General features: G+C 41.3%; 2 protein-coding genes across 2 annotated transcripts in view; both read left to right on the top strand.

Annotated features, from left to right (window-relative positions):
• The window catches only part of LOC135480207 (uncharacterized), a 54,724-nt gene extending 47,158 nt beyond the window's left edge, over window positions 1-7,566 (top strand). Inside the window, 4 exon segments of the mRNA XM_064759979.1 lie at window positions 1,094-1,458; window positions 2,406-2,620; window positions 4,057-4,219; window positions 5,705-7,566. Of these exon segments, the coding sequence (XP_064616049.1) occupies window positions 1,094-1,458; window positions 2,406-2,620; window positions 4,057-4,219; window positions 5,705-5,771 (810 nt within the window). The 3' untranslated portion in view covers window positions 5,772-7,566.
• Window positions 7,567-13,774: 6,208 nt separating this feature from the next.
• Window positions 13,775-14,527, top strand: part of LOC135480367 (sodium-dependent multivitamin transporter-like) — a 19,787-nt gene continuing 19,034 nt past the window's right edge. Inside the window, exon 1 of the mRNA XM_064760197.1 lies at window positions 13,775-14,153. Coding sequence (XP_064616267.1) covers window positions 13,775-14,153 — 379 coding nt within the window. The remainder of the gene's footprint in view (window positions 14,154-14,527) is intronic.

Here is a 14,527-nt window from a genome sequence, read left to right on the forward strand (position 1 = left end):
TTCAGTGTGGATATGTTTGCATTTTGAACACATTTTCAGTGTGGGTATGTTTGCATTTTGAACACATTTTCAGTGTGGATATGTTTGCATTTTGAACACATTTTCAGTGTGAGTATGTTTGCATTTTGAACACATTTTCAGTGTGGATATGTTTGCATTTTGAACACATTTTCAGTGTGGATATGTTTGCATTTTGAACACTGCTTGAATCAAGATCATTATGTGTTAAGACAAAACATATTTTCAGTCGAGTCTCAAGCTTGATTTGTCAGTCCTCCAGCTCCAGTTTGAATGCAGTTCTTAGCTTAATTAATGTATATGTACATTTGTACTAAATCCAGTATTTCTGCTATATTATCCCAGACTGCAAGGTATTAAAGTTGTGTATACTAATAAAAGCTGGGGACCTCTGTGGGTCAGTTGGTTAGCACACTAGCTCAGCATGATGACCAGTGGGCTTCTAACCAATGCGGTTGCTGTGAGTTCAAGTCCAGCTCATGCTGGTTACCTCTCCGGCTGTAAGTGGGAAGGTCTTCCAGTAACCTGCGGATGGTCATGGGTTTCCCCCTGAGCTCTGCTCGGTTTCCTCCCACCAAAATGCTGGCTGCTGTGGTATAAGTGAAATGTTCTTGAGTATGGCGTAAAACACCTGTCAAATAAATAAATCAAATAAATAAACTAACAAAAACTGGATACTGCAAAATTTTGATTAAATCCCTTATTCTGCATTAAGTTTTAATAGACATATGAATTATGTATATATACATTTAGCGTAAAGTCATACAGGCATGCTCAAGATTGATAGAAAGGGATTCTCGACATATCTGATTAATCACATATTTCATTGTTTTCATACATTTATTTATTTATTTGATTGGTGTTTTACGTTGTACTCAAGAATATTTCACTTATATGACGGCAGCTAGGATTATGGTGGGAGGAAACCAGGCAGGGCCTGAGGGAAACCTACGACCATCCACAGGTTGTTGGAAGAGCTTCCCATGTACAGTTTTTTCATATATTACCCCAGCAAGTACATGCAAGTTAAAAATCATACGTGCGCTCAAGAGTCATTTGATTTTTCCTCATACAGTTGGTAACGGTGAGTAAAGGAACCAAGTCACTAGTCGGTATGGAGTCTGTAAGGAGAGAACGAACGACACTGCAGAATGGATCCAAGCGGAGGAACTCAGATTGTTTTCCAAGGGCACCTGTTCAGAGAGATCGTGCAAGAGGGCACAGCAAAGATCTTCCTGCCTGGAGTAAGCCAGTGTTCCCTCTCAACCTGGGTTCCATGTCACAGGCATCCACCTCTGACACCAACGGGAAGCTGCCTAACTCCTTCACCCATACAGACAGCTTTCTAGGATTGACCACACCTGTGGGCCTAAGGAGAGAGAAATCCAACGTACTGTCACTTGCCAGACAGGGAGAGCGGAGGTACGGCATCACACTGAGGTCAGATTCTCAGTTTTAGTCTTTGAAGAAAGGTTCACATGTGAAAAGCACAGAACTATAGCACCATTGTAGACTAATGACTGTCTTTACATGCCGACGGAAGGAGATACGTTTGATTGTGAAACAATTGACCCTGTATTGGACCTGTTTAAAGTGTATATGTGAATTACATGTAGATTAAGCCACTCATGGTGTAATTAACGTGTTGTCGCAAAAGTATAAAGCCATTGTGCAGGTCACAGCCATATCCATCTCTAAGGCATGAAGTGTTTTATACTTTTGTGAGATACATATGATTGTGAAACAATTGACCCTGAATTGGACCTGTTTAAAGTGGACATGTGAATTACATGTAGATTAAGCCACTCATGGTGTAATTAACGTGTTGTCGCAAAAGTATAAAGCCATTGTGCAGGTCACAGCCATATCCATCTCTAAGGCATGAAGTGTTTTATACTTTTGTGAGATACATATGATTGTGAAACAATTGACCCTGAATTGGACCTGTTTAAAGTGGACATGTGAATTACATGTAGATTAAGCCACTCATGGTGTAATTAACGTGTTGTCGCAAAAGTATAAAGCCATTGTGCAGGTCACAGCCATATCCATCTCTAAGGCATGAAGTGTTTTATACTTTTGTGAGATACATATGATTGTGAAACAATTGACCCTGTATTGGACCTGTTTAAAGTGGACATGTGAATTACATGTAGATTAAGCCACTCATGGTGTAATTAACGTGTTGTCGCAAAAGTATAAAGCCACTGTGCAGGTCACAGCCATATCCATCTCTTAAGGCAAGGTTATCTGTTTATGTATACATAACACCTGGGACATTATTTCATTGTAGTGTTATAATCTGCAGAGATCTGCAGAAATAACAATGTGATACCCTGTAAATCGTGATGACGATCACTATACTGGTATGGTGTGTACTTCCACAGGCCTTTGAATAGGGGAAACAAGTTCCTTAACAAAGACCCCCAGGAGACTCCCGTGCTGATGGAGACACCCACATGGGCCCCACCCATGGACCTCATAACTCAGAAGGCTCAGCCCCTCCACAACAAGTTTGTGCCCATGCAGTTTAGAACCCAGCCCTCTAATCTGTCCATGGGTCAGATTGAACGAATGAATACCCAAGTTCTGGAGTCAAAAGGTTGGTTTTGGCAAGTTTGTTATGTCTACATGTCTGATAAGGGATTTGTTCACATGACTTGCTATTAAAGTTGCCTGAGCATAAAATGGTGCTAAAGGACTGTGCGACTCACTGTTCGGATTGCCATTTGTTCAGTTTTGCATTTGTTGAAGACATCCTGCCTTCTGGCAGCTGTATGCCATGCAAGGCTATATGTAACAGCTGGGAAAGTTAGCACTCGACATTTTCAACCTTTGCTATGATTACTTGAACTTTTCAGCCTTTATCATGATTACTATGACATTTCAACCTTTATCATGATTACTTTAACTTTTTAGTCTTTGTCATGATTACTGTGACATTTCAGCCTTTGTCATGATTGCTATGACATTTCAGCCTTTATCATGATTACTTGACATTTCAGCCTTTGTCATGATTACTATGTCTTTTCAACTTTTATCATGATTACTACGACATTTCAGCCTTTGTCGTGATTACTATGACATTTCAGCCTTTATCATGATTACTATGACATTTCAACATTTATCATGATTAAACTTTTCAGCCTTTGTCATGATTGCTATGACATTTCAACCTTTGCCATGATTACTGTGACATTTCAGCCTTTGTCGTGATTACTATGACATTTCAGCCTTTGTCATGATTACTATGACATTTCAACCTTTATCATGATTACTTTAACTTTTCAGCCTTTGTCATGATTACTATGACATTTCAGCCTTTGTCATGATTTCTATGACATTTCAGCCTTTGTCGTGATTACTATGACATTTCAGCCTTTGTCATGATTACTATGTCTTTTCAACCCTTGTCATGATTACTATGACATTTCAGCCTTTATCATGATTACTATGACATTTCAACCTTTGTCATGATTGCTATGACATTTCAGCCTAGGTCATGATTACTATGACATTTCAACCTTTATCATGATTACTATGACATTTGTCATGATTTCTATGACATTTCAGCCTTTGTCATGATTACTATGACATTTCAGCCTTTGTCATGATTACTATGTCTTTTCAGCCTTTGTCATGATTACTTTAACATTTCAGCCTTTATCATGATTACTATGACATTTTCAGCCTTTGCCATGATTGCTTTGACATTTTCAATCTTTGCCTATGCCATTATTACATGTATTACATGTATGGCATTTCTGTCTTTATCTCTATCAGAGTAACTTTCAAGCTTACTTATTGCGACGTTTTATAAACAGTCCTTCATCCATCATTTCCATTAATATTAATGATTTGTTAGACTAATACAAATTCTTTAACCATTCCTATTATTAAGTTGAGATTTCGACATTTGAAATCATAAAATATCTGAAAAGAATAGTGCAAATATTTATGAAAGAAAAACGCAAATGAACAAAGAGAAGTGTTTATTTCTAATGATGTCTAATGCATTTTTTACCTTTTTGTGGTCAGGTTTAGGAGGGATGAATTTGAAGAGAATACAAAGCCTTAGCCGGAGTCACACACATGGAGATCTGAGAAGCACAGATCATTCTTCATCTTCACTCATCCACAACTTGAAGAACAGGGATCACAAGGACCCCCTTACCAGTGTAACACTGCACGATTTGAATAGGTGAGAGTCATAGTTCACAGCTGTACAATGTTGAGTAGTTCTGGCATAGTGGTACATATACACTAGTGTAGTTCTGGCATAGTGGTACATGTACACTAGTGTAGTTCTGGCATAGTGGTACATGTACAGTAGTGTAGTTCTGGCATAGTGGTACATGTACACTAGTGTAGTTCTGGCATAGTGGTACATGTGCACTAGTGTGGCTCTGGCATAGTGGTACATGTACACTAGTGTAGTTCTGGCATAGTGGTACATATACACTAGTGTAGTTCTGGCATAGTAGTACATGTACACTAGTGTGGTTCTGGCATATTGGTACATGTACACTAGTGTAGTTCTGGCATAATGGTACATGTACACATTTGAACACGGACCATAAGTGGGGGGGCCTCTGTGGCTCAGCACATGTACACTAGTGTGGCTCTGGCATAGTGGTACATGTGCACTCCTGTACCTCTGGGTATAGTGGTACAAGAACACATGTGTAGCTCTGGCATAGTAGTATATGTACACTCCTGTATTTCTGTCATAGTGGTACATGTACACTAGTGTAGCTCTGGCATGTTGGTACATGTACACTAGTGTGGCTCTGGTAGAGTGGTACATGCACACTTGTGTAGCTCTGGCATGTTGTGGTAGTACTCTACCATGTAAAGGTGTTATCTCCCAAACAGGTAAAGGTGTTAGTTTCCCAACAGGTAAAGGTGTTAGTTCTCCACCAGGTATTGGTGTTAGTTCCCTAATGGATAAAGCCCCCATTGTCAAGATGTTAGTTCCCGACGAGGTAAATGTGTTCGTTACCCAACAGGTAAAGGTCTTAGTTCCTCACCAGGTAAAGGTGTTAGTTCTCCATCTGGTAAAGGTCTTAGTTACCCACCAAGTAAAGCTGTTTCTTCCCCAACAGGTAAAGTGTTAGATCTGCAACAGGTGAAGGTGTTAGTTCCCCACTAGGTAAAGACGTTAGTTCCCCAACAGGTAAAGGTGTTAGTTCTTCCACCAGGTGAAGGTTTTAGTTCCCCACTAGGTAAAGGCGTTAGTTCCCGAACATGTAAAGGTGTTAGTTCCCCAACAAGTAAAGGTGTTAGTTTCCCGCCAGGTGGAGATGTTAGTTCTCCACCAGGCAATGATGTTTTTTTCCCGAACAGGTAAAGATGATAGTTCCTCAACAGGTAAAGATGTTAGTTCCGCAACTTGTAAGGATGTTAGTTCCCCAACATGTAAGGATGTTAGTCCCCCAACAGGTAAAGATGTTAGTTTCCGAACAGGTAAAGGTGTTACTTCCCCACTAGGAGCTTCTTCCCAATTTCAGTATTGTTTAAGGAATACGATGTGATGCCTACAATGATGGATGCCATGGTCGTTACGTGGTCTTAACGTTAAAAGGCGTCCGTGTAAGTGGGCTTATGTCTACATCTTAGCTTAGTTAATATTTAGTTGAATAACCTCTCTTTCACGTTCATGTACATTCCGTTGTTGTTGTTGCAGGGTTCAATCACATTCTCCTCCTGGGCATCAGAAACACGATGCCACGTGGCCTGTCAATGCTACGTGACACAAACTCAATTCCACGTGGCCCGTCAATGCTACGTGACACAAACTCAATTCCACGTGGCCCGTCAATGCTACGTACCTCAAGCTCGATTACACGTGGCCTGTCAATACTATGTGAGACAAGCTGGATTCCACGGGGCCATTCAGATGCTTACGTGACACAAGTTCAGTTCCGCGTGGCCTATCAAAGCTGTGTGACACAAGCTCGTCCCTTGAAGGGTAGAAGAAATAACGGGAGCCTGTGTCAGACTCATGGCCTGGTTTACCGCAGCCGTGTGGTTTGCTGTGCTGCAACCAGTGAAAACTATCCTACATATATGTTCTTGTGGGAAACCAAGACTTGGGAATGCTGACTTTGCCATGGGGCTATTCATGGGTGGCTTAGGGACATGGGCGGTGATATCTGGAGAGGTGACATGTATCTTAGGAAACATTTGACTGTGCTAATAAACGTAGCTTATATATGGATCCAACTGATACATGTAATTGTGCAGTGTGTTGTAAGAATCAAATAGGCCACAGTTATACATTTAAATCAAGAGAGGATACAAATATGTTCATGAAATAGGAGTCAAAGATTGTGTAATACATGTAGGCCTCCGTTCTAAATCAGATGATTTCGCCTGTCCAAGGAATCCAATACTCTTAGTGCATATCTTATGGCTCTGAAGGCAAGTTTACATGTACATGCATCTTCGGAATCAGTGGATATGATCAGACGTATGTGCTATGTTTAGGAAAAGTATGATACACGCAAATAGTGAATCAAATGATTCATTATTAATGGAATCAGGTGTCTGACTACATGTGAAACATAGCTGTAGACGGTTACCTTCTGAATCAGTAACAGTCTGTGATGATACTTGTATGTATCTTGCATATCAAATATTGTTATACATAGTATTATATTAAACACTGTGATATTTTTTAAATTGTTGAAACTGTGATCATATATTTTGTGCCTTGCGTGTTGAAAATTCGGAAAACAGGGTTTTTCATTCAGTCATTTATACCTACTGTGTTTAGTTCTTCCACAGTACACGAGAGATGTATTTATGTAAATACAAATGTTATTCTCTTTCATTATAACACCACCTATCCTATAAATGTTCATTTTTCCGGATAATAAAGGCATGACATATCGTTTTGATATGCACCACGTGTAATATAAATTCCGACATTTGATGGGTCCGTGTAGCTTTTCATTCTTGAAATCGACCAAGTTACAACTCGGCTGTACAGGCACTATTTTTTTTACAACTTTTTCTGGCCGTCTGCGAATGTCAACATGGCCGACTTTCGACCAAGAGATATCGAAAACATTGACAAAAAAGGACGCGTTAAAGTTAAAATTGTGACAAGAGATAATGGAATCAATGTAGAAATCCCCGGCATTAACTACGACATAGCGCTATTGCCACGAAGGCCAAGTAAAATCCCCCGACGGAAAACATCGCGTAGGCCATTATTTTTCTTAACATTATTCTATAGGCCCAAAACTTTGAGCTTCACTAATTTTGACATCATCCAGATGAAACTAATATCTACCGTACTTAAATTCTGTTAGAAATCAATACTCTGTTGACTGTTTTACTTGTTCAAGCTTCGTTAAGTTAAACTGTCAGTTGTTTTTTGAAAGTTGCACGGCCTGTACTCGGCGCACGTGTAATTTGTCTTTTTTTAGACGGTAATTCTTTCTGTAGTAAAAAATGTAATATTTTCGTTAGAAATATTAACGTATTGAACGATATGTTGTATAAAGCAAACTTTTGACATGTCTGTTGTGTAAAAAAGCCGTTATGTAAATAAATTTTGTCTGACGTCAGCGCAGTTTCCCAAAATTTAAACTATCAGTTGTTTTTTGAAAGTTGCACGGCCTGTACTCCGCGCACGTGGAATTAATCTATTTTTAGACCATAATTCTTTCCATAGTAAAATTTAATGTTTTTGTTATAAATATTAACATATTGAACCATATTTTGTATAAAGCAAAATTTTGACATGTTTGTGGTATTTAAAAAAAGTCGTTATTTCAATAAATTTTGCCTGTATTTTATTATACTCTGCCATGCACTGGTCACTTACTGATGATGCTTCACTTGACCCATATATGTGATATCACTTCGCAGTTTTTGAAAAGTTTAAAACGCAACAATTTTTTTCGGCTATACATTTACAATTAGGCATTTATGGGATAAATAGGATATGAAATTCGTGACTGTCGATATCAAATTTTTTAAACGAGAGTTGTAGTGAGGGTCACTCATTACATATCCTCTGTGTATGCGTGTACATGTGTATGTAAACCGTTGTAGGTAATGTTTATGACACTTCTGTAATGATCAACACATGCACTCTATGTACAGGATCCATTTTGTGAGATTTTACCCCACATTTGTTAACTGTTTCTAACCACAGAGCTGGCTTCATGTCCGATTGTGCGTGCTAAGGCTTTCCTCAATCTGTGGATGGTCGTTGGTTTTCCGCGCACATGGCTGGGTTTCCTCCGATCGTAATGCCGTTGTACAAATGAAATACTTTTTAGTAGGGCGTAATACTCCAGTCAAAAAAAAAATAAGTAGATAAACAAACAAACAAACACAATCTTAAGTAGGGATGTGGCCATAGGGATTGGGGCCATCACATCTTCGGAACAATTTTGTGTCTATGTCGCTCCTTCGTCCTTTATTTTCCCAACAGGAACGCGCCATTTTACAACTTAAATATAGTATTGCGACGTAGTCACTCTAGATTGTAACAGATTTTTTAGCGTTTTAATCCCATGCATTACATCATGACGAATAGAGTTCAAATATTTGACTGTTTGTATATGTGGCTAACAGTGAGTGATTGAGTGCTCTCGGTTTAACGTCGTACTGAACAATTTTTCAGTCATATGACGACGAAGGAATCCTTAGGGTGTATGCAGTATGCCTCCTTGTTGCAGGACGGATTTCCACCGCTCTTTTGTCTAGTGCTGCTTCACTGAGACGACTTACGGGAGGCAAGTAAGCAGACTCACCCGAGCCATTATACTGATACTTGTCAACCAGTCGATGCACTATCCCCTTCATGTTGAACGCCAATCGAGGAAGTTACAACTTCCGCTCTTTAATATGTGGCTAAGAAGAACTACGTCAGCATGTAAGGTCTAGACCTGGAAGCTGTGTTGTAGACGCCAGTAAATTTATGCAAGTGAAAAAAAAGTAAATTGATCCGTAATGTTACATGTAGTTTATTTTTCTGTGGAAGTATCTCTGGCTTTTATACTCCATCGGCGTTTACCATATGGTTTCCTGGGGACAGTTTCACAAAGATGTCGTACATGTACGAGAGTCAAACATATAGGATAATTCCACGGTATTAGAATGTCCTGCGCCGCTTTGTGAAACCGGGACGAGACCATTGCTGACTCTATCAAACTACATATTACATCGTGTGTTTCTTTAATTTGATGTTCTGGGGGCCTCCGTGGCTCAGTCGGTTAGCGCGCTAGCGCAACGTAATGACCCAGAAGCCTCTCACCAATGCGGTCGCTGTGAGTTCAAGTCCAGCTCATGCTGGCTTCTTCTCCGGCCGTAAGTGAGAAGGTCTGCCAGCAACCTGCGGATGGTCGTGGGTTTCCCCTGGGATCTGCCCGGTTTCCACCCACCATAATGCTGGCCGCCGTCGTATAAGTGAAATATTCTTAAGTACGGCGTAAAACACCAATCAAATAAATAAATAATTTGATGTTGATGTGAAATAACAGCTTTACTCATACAAAATCCGGGGCTGGGGTAATTTACTCATACAACATTTGGGGGCTGGTGGAATTTACTCATACAAAATCCGGAGCTGGTGGAATTTACTCATACAAAATCCGGAGCTGGTGGAATTTACTCATACAAAATCCGGGGCTGGGAGGATTCACTCTGACAAAATCCGGAGCTGGTGGAATTTACTCTGACAAGATCCGGGGCTGGTGGAATTTACTCATACAAAATCCGGAGCTGGTGGAATTTACTGATACAAAATCCGGGGCTGGTGGAATTTACTGATACAAAATCCGGAGCTGGTGGAATTTACTCAAGTCTCATACAAAATCCGGAGCTGGTGGAATTTACTCATACAAAATCCGGAGCTGGTGGAATTTACTCATACAAAATCCGGAGCTGGTGGAATTTACTCATACAAAATCCGGAGCTGGTGGAATTTACTCATACAAAATCCGGAGCTGGTGGAATTTACTCATACAAAATCCGGAGCTGGTGGAATTTACTGATACAAAAACCGGGGCTGGGGTAATTTACTCATACAAAATTCGGAGCTGGTGGAATTTACTCATACAAAATCTGGGGCTGGTGGAATTTACTGATACAAAAACCGGGGCTGGGGTAATTTACTCATACAAAATCCGGAGCTGGTGGAATTTACTCATACAAAATTCGGAGCTGGTGGAATTTACTCATACAAAATCCGGGGCTGGTGGAATTTACTCATACAAAATCCGGAGCTGGTGGAATTTACTCATACACAATCCGGAGCTGGTGGAATTTACTCATACAAAATCCGGGGCTGGTGGAATTTACTCATACAAAATCCGGAGCTGGTGGAATTTACTCATACACAATCCGGAGCTGGTGGAATTTACTCATACAAAATCCGGAGCTGGTGGAATTTACTCATACAAAATCCGGAGCTGGTGGAATTTACTCATACAAAATCCGGGGCTGGGGTAATTTACTCATACAAAATTCGGAGCTGGTGGAATTTCCTCATACAAAATCCGGAGCTGGTGGAATTTACTCATACAAAATCCGGAGCTGGTGGAATTTACCCATACAAAATCCGGAGCTGGTGGAATTTACTCATACAAAATCCGGAGCTGGTGGAATTTACTCATACAAAATCCGGGGCTGGTGGAATTTACTCATACAAAATCCGGAGCTGGTGGAATTTACTCATACAAAATCCGGGGCTGGTGGAATTTACTCATACAAAATCCGGAGCTGGTGGAATTTACTCATACAAAATCCGGGGCTGGTGGAATTTACTCATACAAAATCCGGGGCTGGTGGAATTCACTCATACAAAATCCGGAGCTGGTGGAATTTACTCATACAAAATCCGGGGCTGGTGGAATTTACTCATACAAAATCCGGGGCTGGTGGGCTGGTGGAATTTACTGATACAAAATCCGGAGCTGGTGGAATTTACTCATACAAAATCCGGGGCTGGTGGAATTTACTCATACAAAATCCGGGGCTGGTGGAATTTACTCATACAAAATCCGGAGCTGGTGGAATTTACTCATACAAGATTCGGGCTGGGGTATTTTACTTCCGCAAAACTAAGGGCTGGGGAAATTTACTCACAGAAAATCCGGGGAATGAAGAAATTTACTCCAGGAATATCCGAGGATGAGGGAATTTACTCAGACAAAATCTGGGACTTTGAATTGGGAAATTTACTTTGCAAAACTTGGTGCTGGGGGGGGGGGTATTTCCTTCGACAAAATCCGAGGATAGGGGAAAGTACACCGACAAAAGCCCGGACTAGGGGACGTTACTTTGCAAAAAGGGAACAGAGAAGTTACTCTGCCAAACACGGGGCTGAGAAAGTTACTTTGCCAAACCCAAGGCTACGAACGTTACTCTAATTAACCCGGGGCTACGGGCCCTATACATGGACGCGGCAAAACATCGTCCAGCGTACGTCTTGGGTAGAGTGGTCGTAAAATCGCGCGCTTTAAATTCTGAGGGTCGAGACATATACGGAGTGTTTTCCTTTCAGCTTTTTCTACCAAGACCAACGAGTTCACCCATTAGGTCGGCTGGAGAACTTTCGCGATTACCTCTGCTTTCTCCACGAGTTCTAGCTCGTCGCGTAATTTATCCCGTTACGTCACAGGGCACCTTTCTCGGTGGGTGCGCAATCGGTATTACTTTGCGGTCCAGGTAAATATTACATTCATCAGGTACCATGCCAATACCCTGATACACTTTACCGTAGGTGTTAAGTACCGTTGTTTTGTCTGGAGGTACATCTGAATTTGCGCTTGATTCATTTTCTACAGACAAAAACTTGATTAAACCAAAATCAAGACATGATTGCATTCCCAAAATGGATGGTGATTGTCAAGTGTGAGTTTTTCAACTTCGTTCATCAGTTTCTCTTGCACTCCATCAGAAATGGTACCAAAAACGATACGGTCTGTGATTCTCTCGTCCGTGTCGTTATAAACAGCTTTGACCGGGTGACAAACGTTCGCTGGACCTCATTGTCGAATTTGTGGCGTGCGATGATAAGATTTAACTTCGGTTGTACGAATGACAGTAAGCGGTTATAGTAGGTTTTTCTTCATCTTCGCTAACATCAGTACATGTGTTGAACATGTCACGGACTCTATCGCTGGTAAGAACAGTGGACAGGATCACCCTCGTCCTTTATAGGACCTTGAAATATCAGGTCAACATGTTGCTGAAATCGTCGCCACGCTTCGGGCAGATTTGGCGCATTCCATTCCATGCGGCGCGTTGGTATACCAGACAGGTTCGTTCTCTGGCTTTTCTAACACCATGTACTGTTTGGTTATGTGCTGGAGTGTAGGCCTAATTATTTTTTACGGTAGTCAGGAATAAGGCATGACACGGTGAAGTTTCAGGATGAACTTTGTATATCCTCATCAAGCTCCCCGTTTTTCACATCATTATAGCCCTTCCTACGTGAAGAGCGTGCAGGGGAAGTAACTCTAACTGACTTATTGTTACAGGCTATGAGTGCATTTTAATGTCATCTTTGGCCTTGCATTTGACTCACACTTCTGAACCTACGATTTACATGCTACCATGGGCTAATTCCGCAAGCATGCCATATGAGACATAATCTGAGTTTAGTTTGAGCATATGACACACACATGACATTTTAATGAGACGTTGTTGTTGAAGTTTATCCTTTGTTAGCGGTAGTCTAAGTACAGTGGAGTAGGAAGCGATTGGCGAAGGGTGGGGGGTGGGGGGCGTTCTTGCAAAAGTGGGGGCTACCATATCTTCTGCACTTACCCCTACCCTCATCCACTTTTCAAACAACCATTCAAAAAAAAATACACCTGAAAGAATATTTAATGTTAGTCTCAGCTGTGACATTATCAAAATCGACTGTCAAAATATTTTGTAAAACTTCTTCAAAAACATTAGCAAAATCGAGCAATGTAATTCAGCTTTACGGACGTGAACCTTCTATAGACCCATGACGGTAACGCCCTCAAATTGTTTCAGTGCAATGAAGTATAAAAGTTTATTCACAAGCTTGCAGAAGTCATACATAGGCCACTGAATTAGCCACACTGTTGACGTTAACTAAAACATCGACAGGCAAATTGTAAAAAAAAAACATTTAAGCCAAGGCCATACTAGATCATTTCAACAAGTGTTAATATAATTGAGCTGATTAATAGCACTGATTTATGGTTATCCGAAGGTCAGACAGTGTTTACATGTCACATAGAACTTGAGGTAGAGTTAAACAGTCGCCATTTACCGGAATTCCTGATGGTCAGGAAGTGTTTATAACATGTCACAGAGGACTTCAGGTAGAGTCAAAGACTCGCTTGTTACCAGACGGGCAGACACTGATTTTTTTTTTTTTTGATTGGTGTTTTACGCCGTACTCAAGAATATTTCACTTATACGACGGCGGCCAGCATTATGGTGGGTGGAAACCGGGCAGAGCTCGGGGGAAACCCACGACCATCCGCAGGTTGCTGGCAGACCTTCCCACGTACGGCCGGAGAGGAAGGCAGCATGAGCTGGTCTTGAACTCACAGCGACCGCATTGGTGAGAGGCTTCTGGGTCATTACGCTGCGCTAGCGCGCTAACCGACTGAGCCACGGAGGCCCCGGCAGACACTGATGTGCAAGGGCTAAAACGAACAAATGGAACGAGAGGCTCTGTGACGACTAGGTCACTTACAGTACAAATTACCTGATTGCTTTCACAGTCCAGAACTGTCATTGAAAAGTCATGACAGTTCAGGTACAGACCGAGATGAAGAGGTTGTATGTAAGGTCTGTTTCTCGGTTCGATCTCAGCATATTGATAAAGACTGTGAATAGAAAACGAGACCGTATTATCCTGGTACCCCCGCCAGGATGTACCAGATATTACTGCCAACTTCCATACACCCCCTCACACCACAGCTCTCCTGTACAACGCCTACACCAGCGAAACAAAGCTTATCAGCTGGATCGGTCATCTCTACCTCCAGTAGTACCTGCCCGTCTGGTAACGGCCGTCTGTCACAGCTCTCCACCAATCCTCAGGGGACCAGTCCTCACCCTTGATCACGGAGCCGATTTTAGTAATCCTCAGTCGTCTGTGAGATGTTTCCGTGAATCTCAGCGTCGGTTCTGCCAAAACACAACAGAAGCAGCATAAACAACAGCGAACCATAAACACACGCTGTAAGACTGAGGTGTAAATACCTGTACAAATACCGTGGTTTTACTTTCTGCACACAATCTCTAGGAATAAAATGACACTTATTAATGACGGAAATGTAATTCTTACTTTTGAGACCTGAGTCATTTGCAGCGAGTTTGAAGAAGACATGATCTCTGCTGAGCGTATCGCCTTTCAGACGGTAAACAATTGCAAAACAGGAGATATTAACACATGAAACAAAATGAGGCGAACGTGCTTGTAACAGCCAGAGCTGTCATGTGTCCACGGGCTGGTCCCTCCATATCCCGAGGTTCTTTAGCTGTCTCTTCTACA

The sequence above is a fragment of the Liolophura sinensis genome, chromosome 13, assembly GCF_032854445.1.
Source record: "Liolophura sinensis isolate JHLJ2023 chromosome 13, CUHK_Ljap_v2, whole genome shotgun sequence".
Lineage (NCBI taxonomy): Eukaryota > Metazoa > Mollusca > Polyplacophora > Chitonida > Chitonidae > Liolophura > Liolophura sinensis.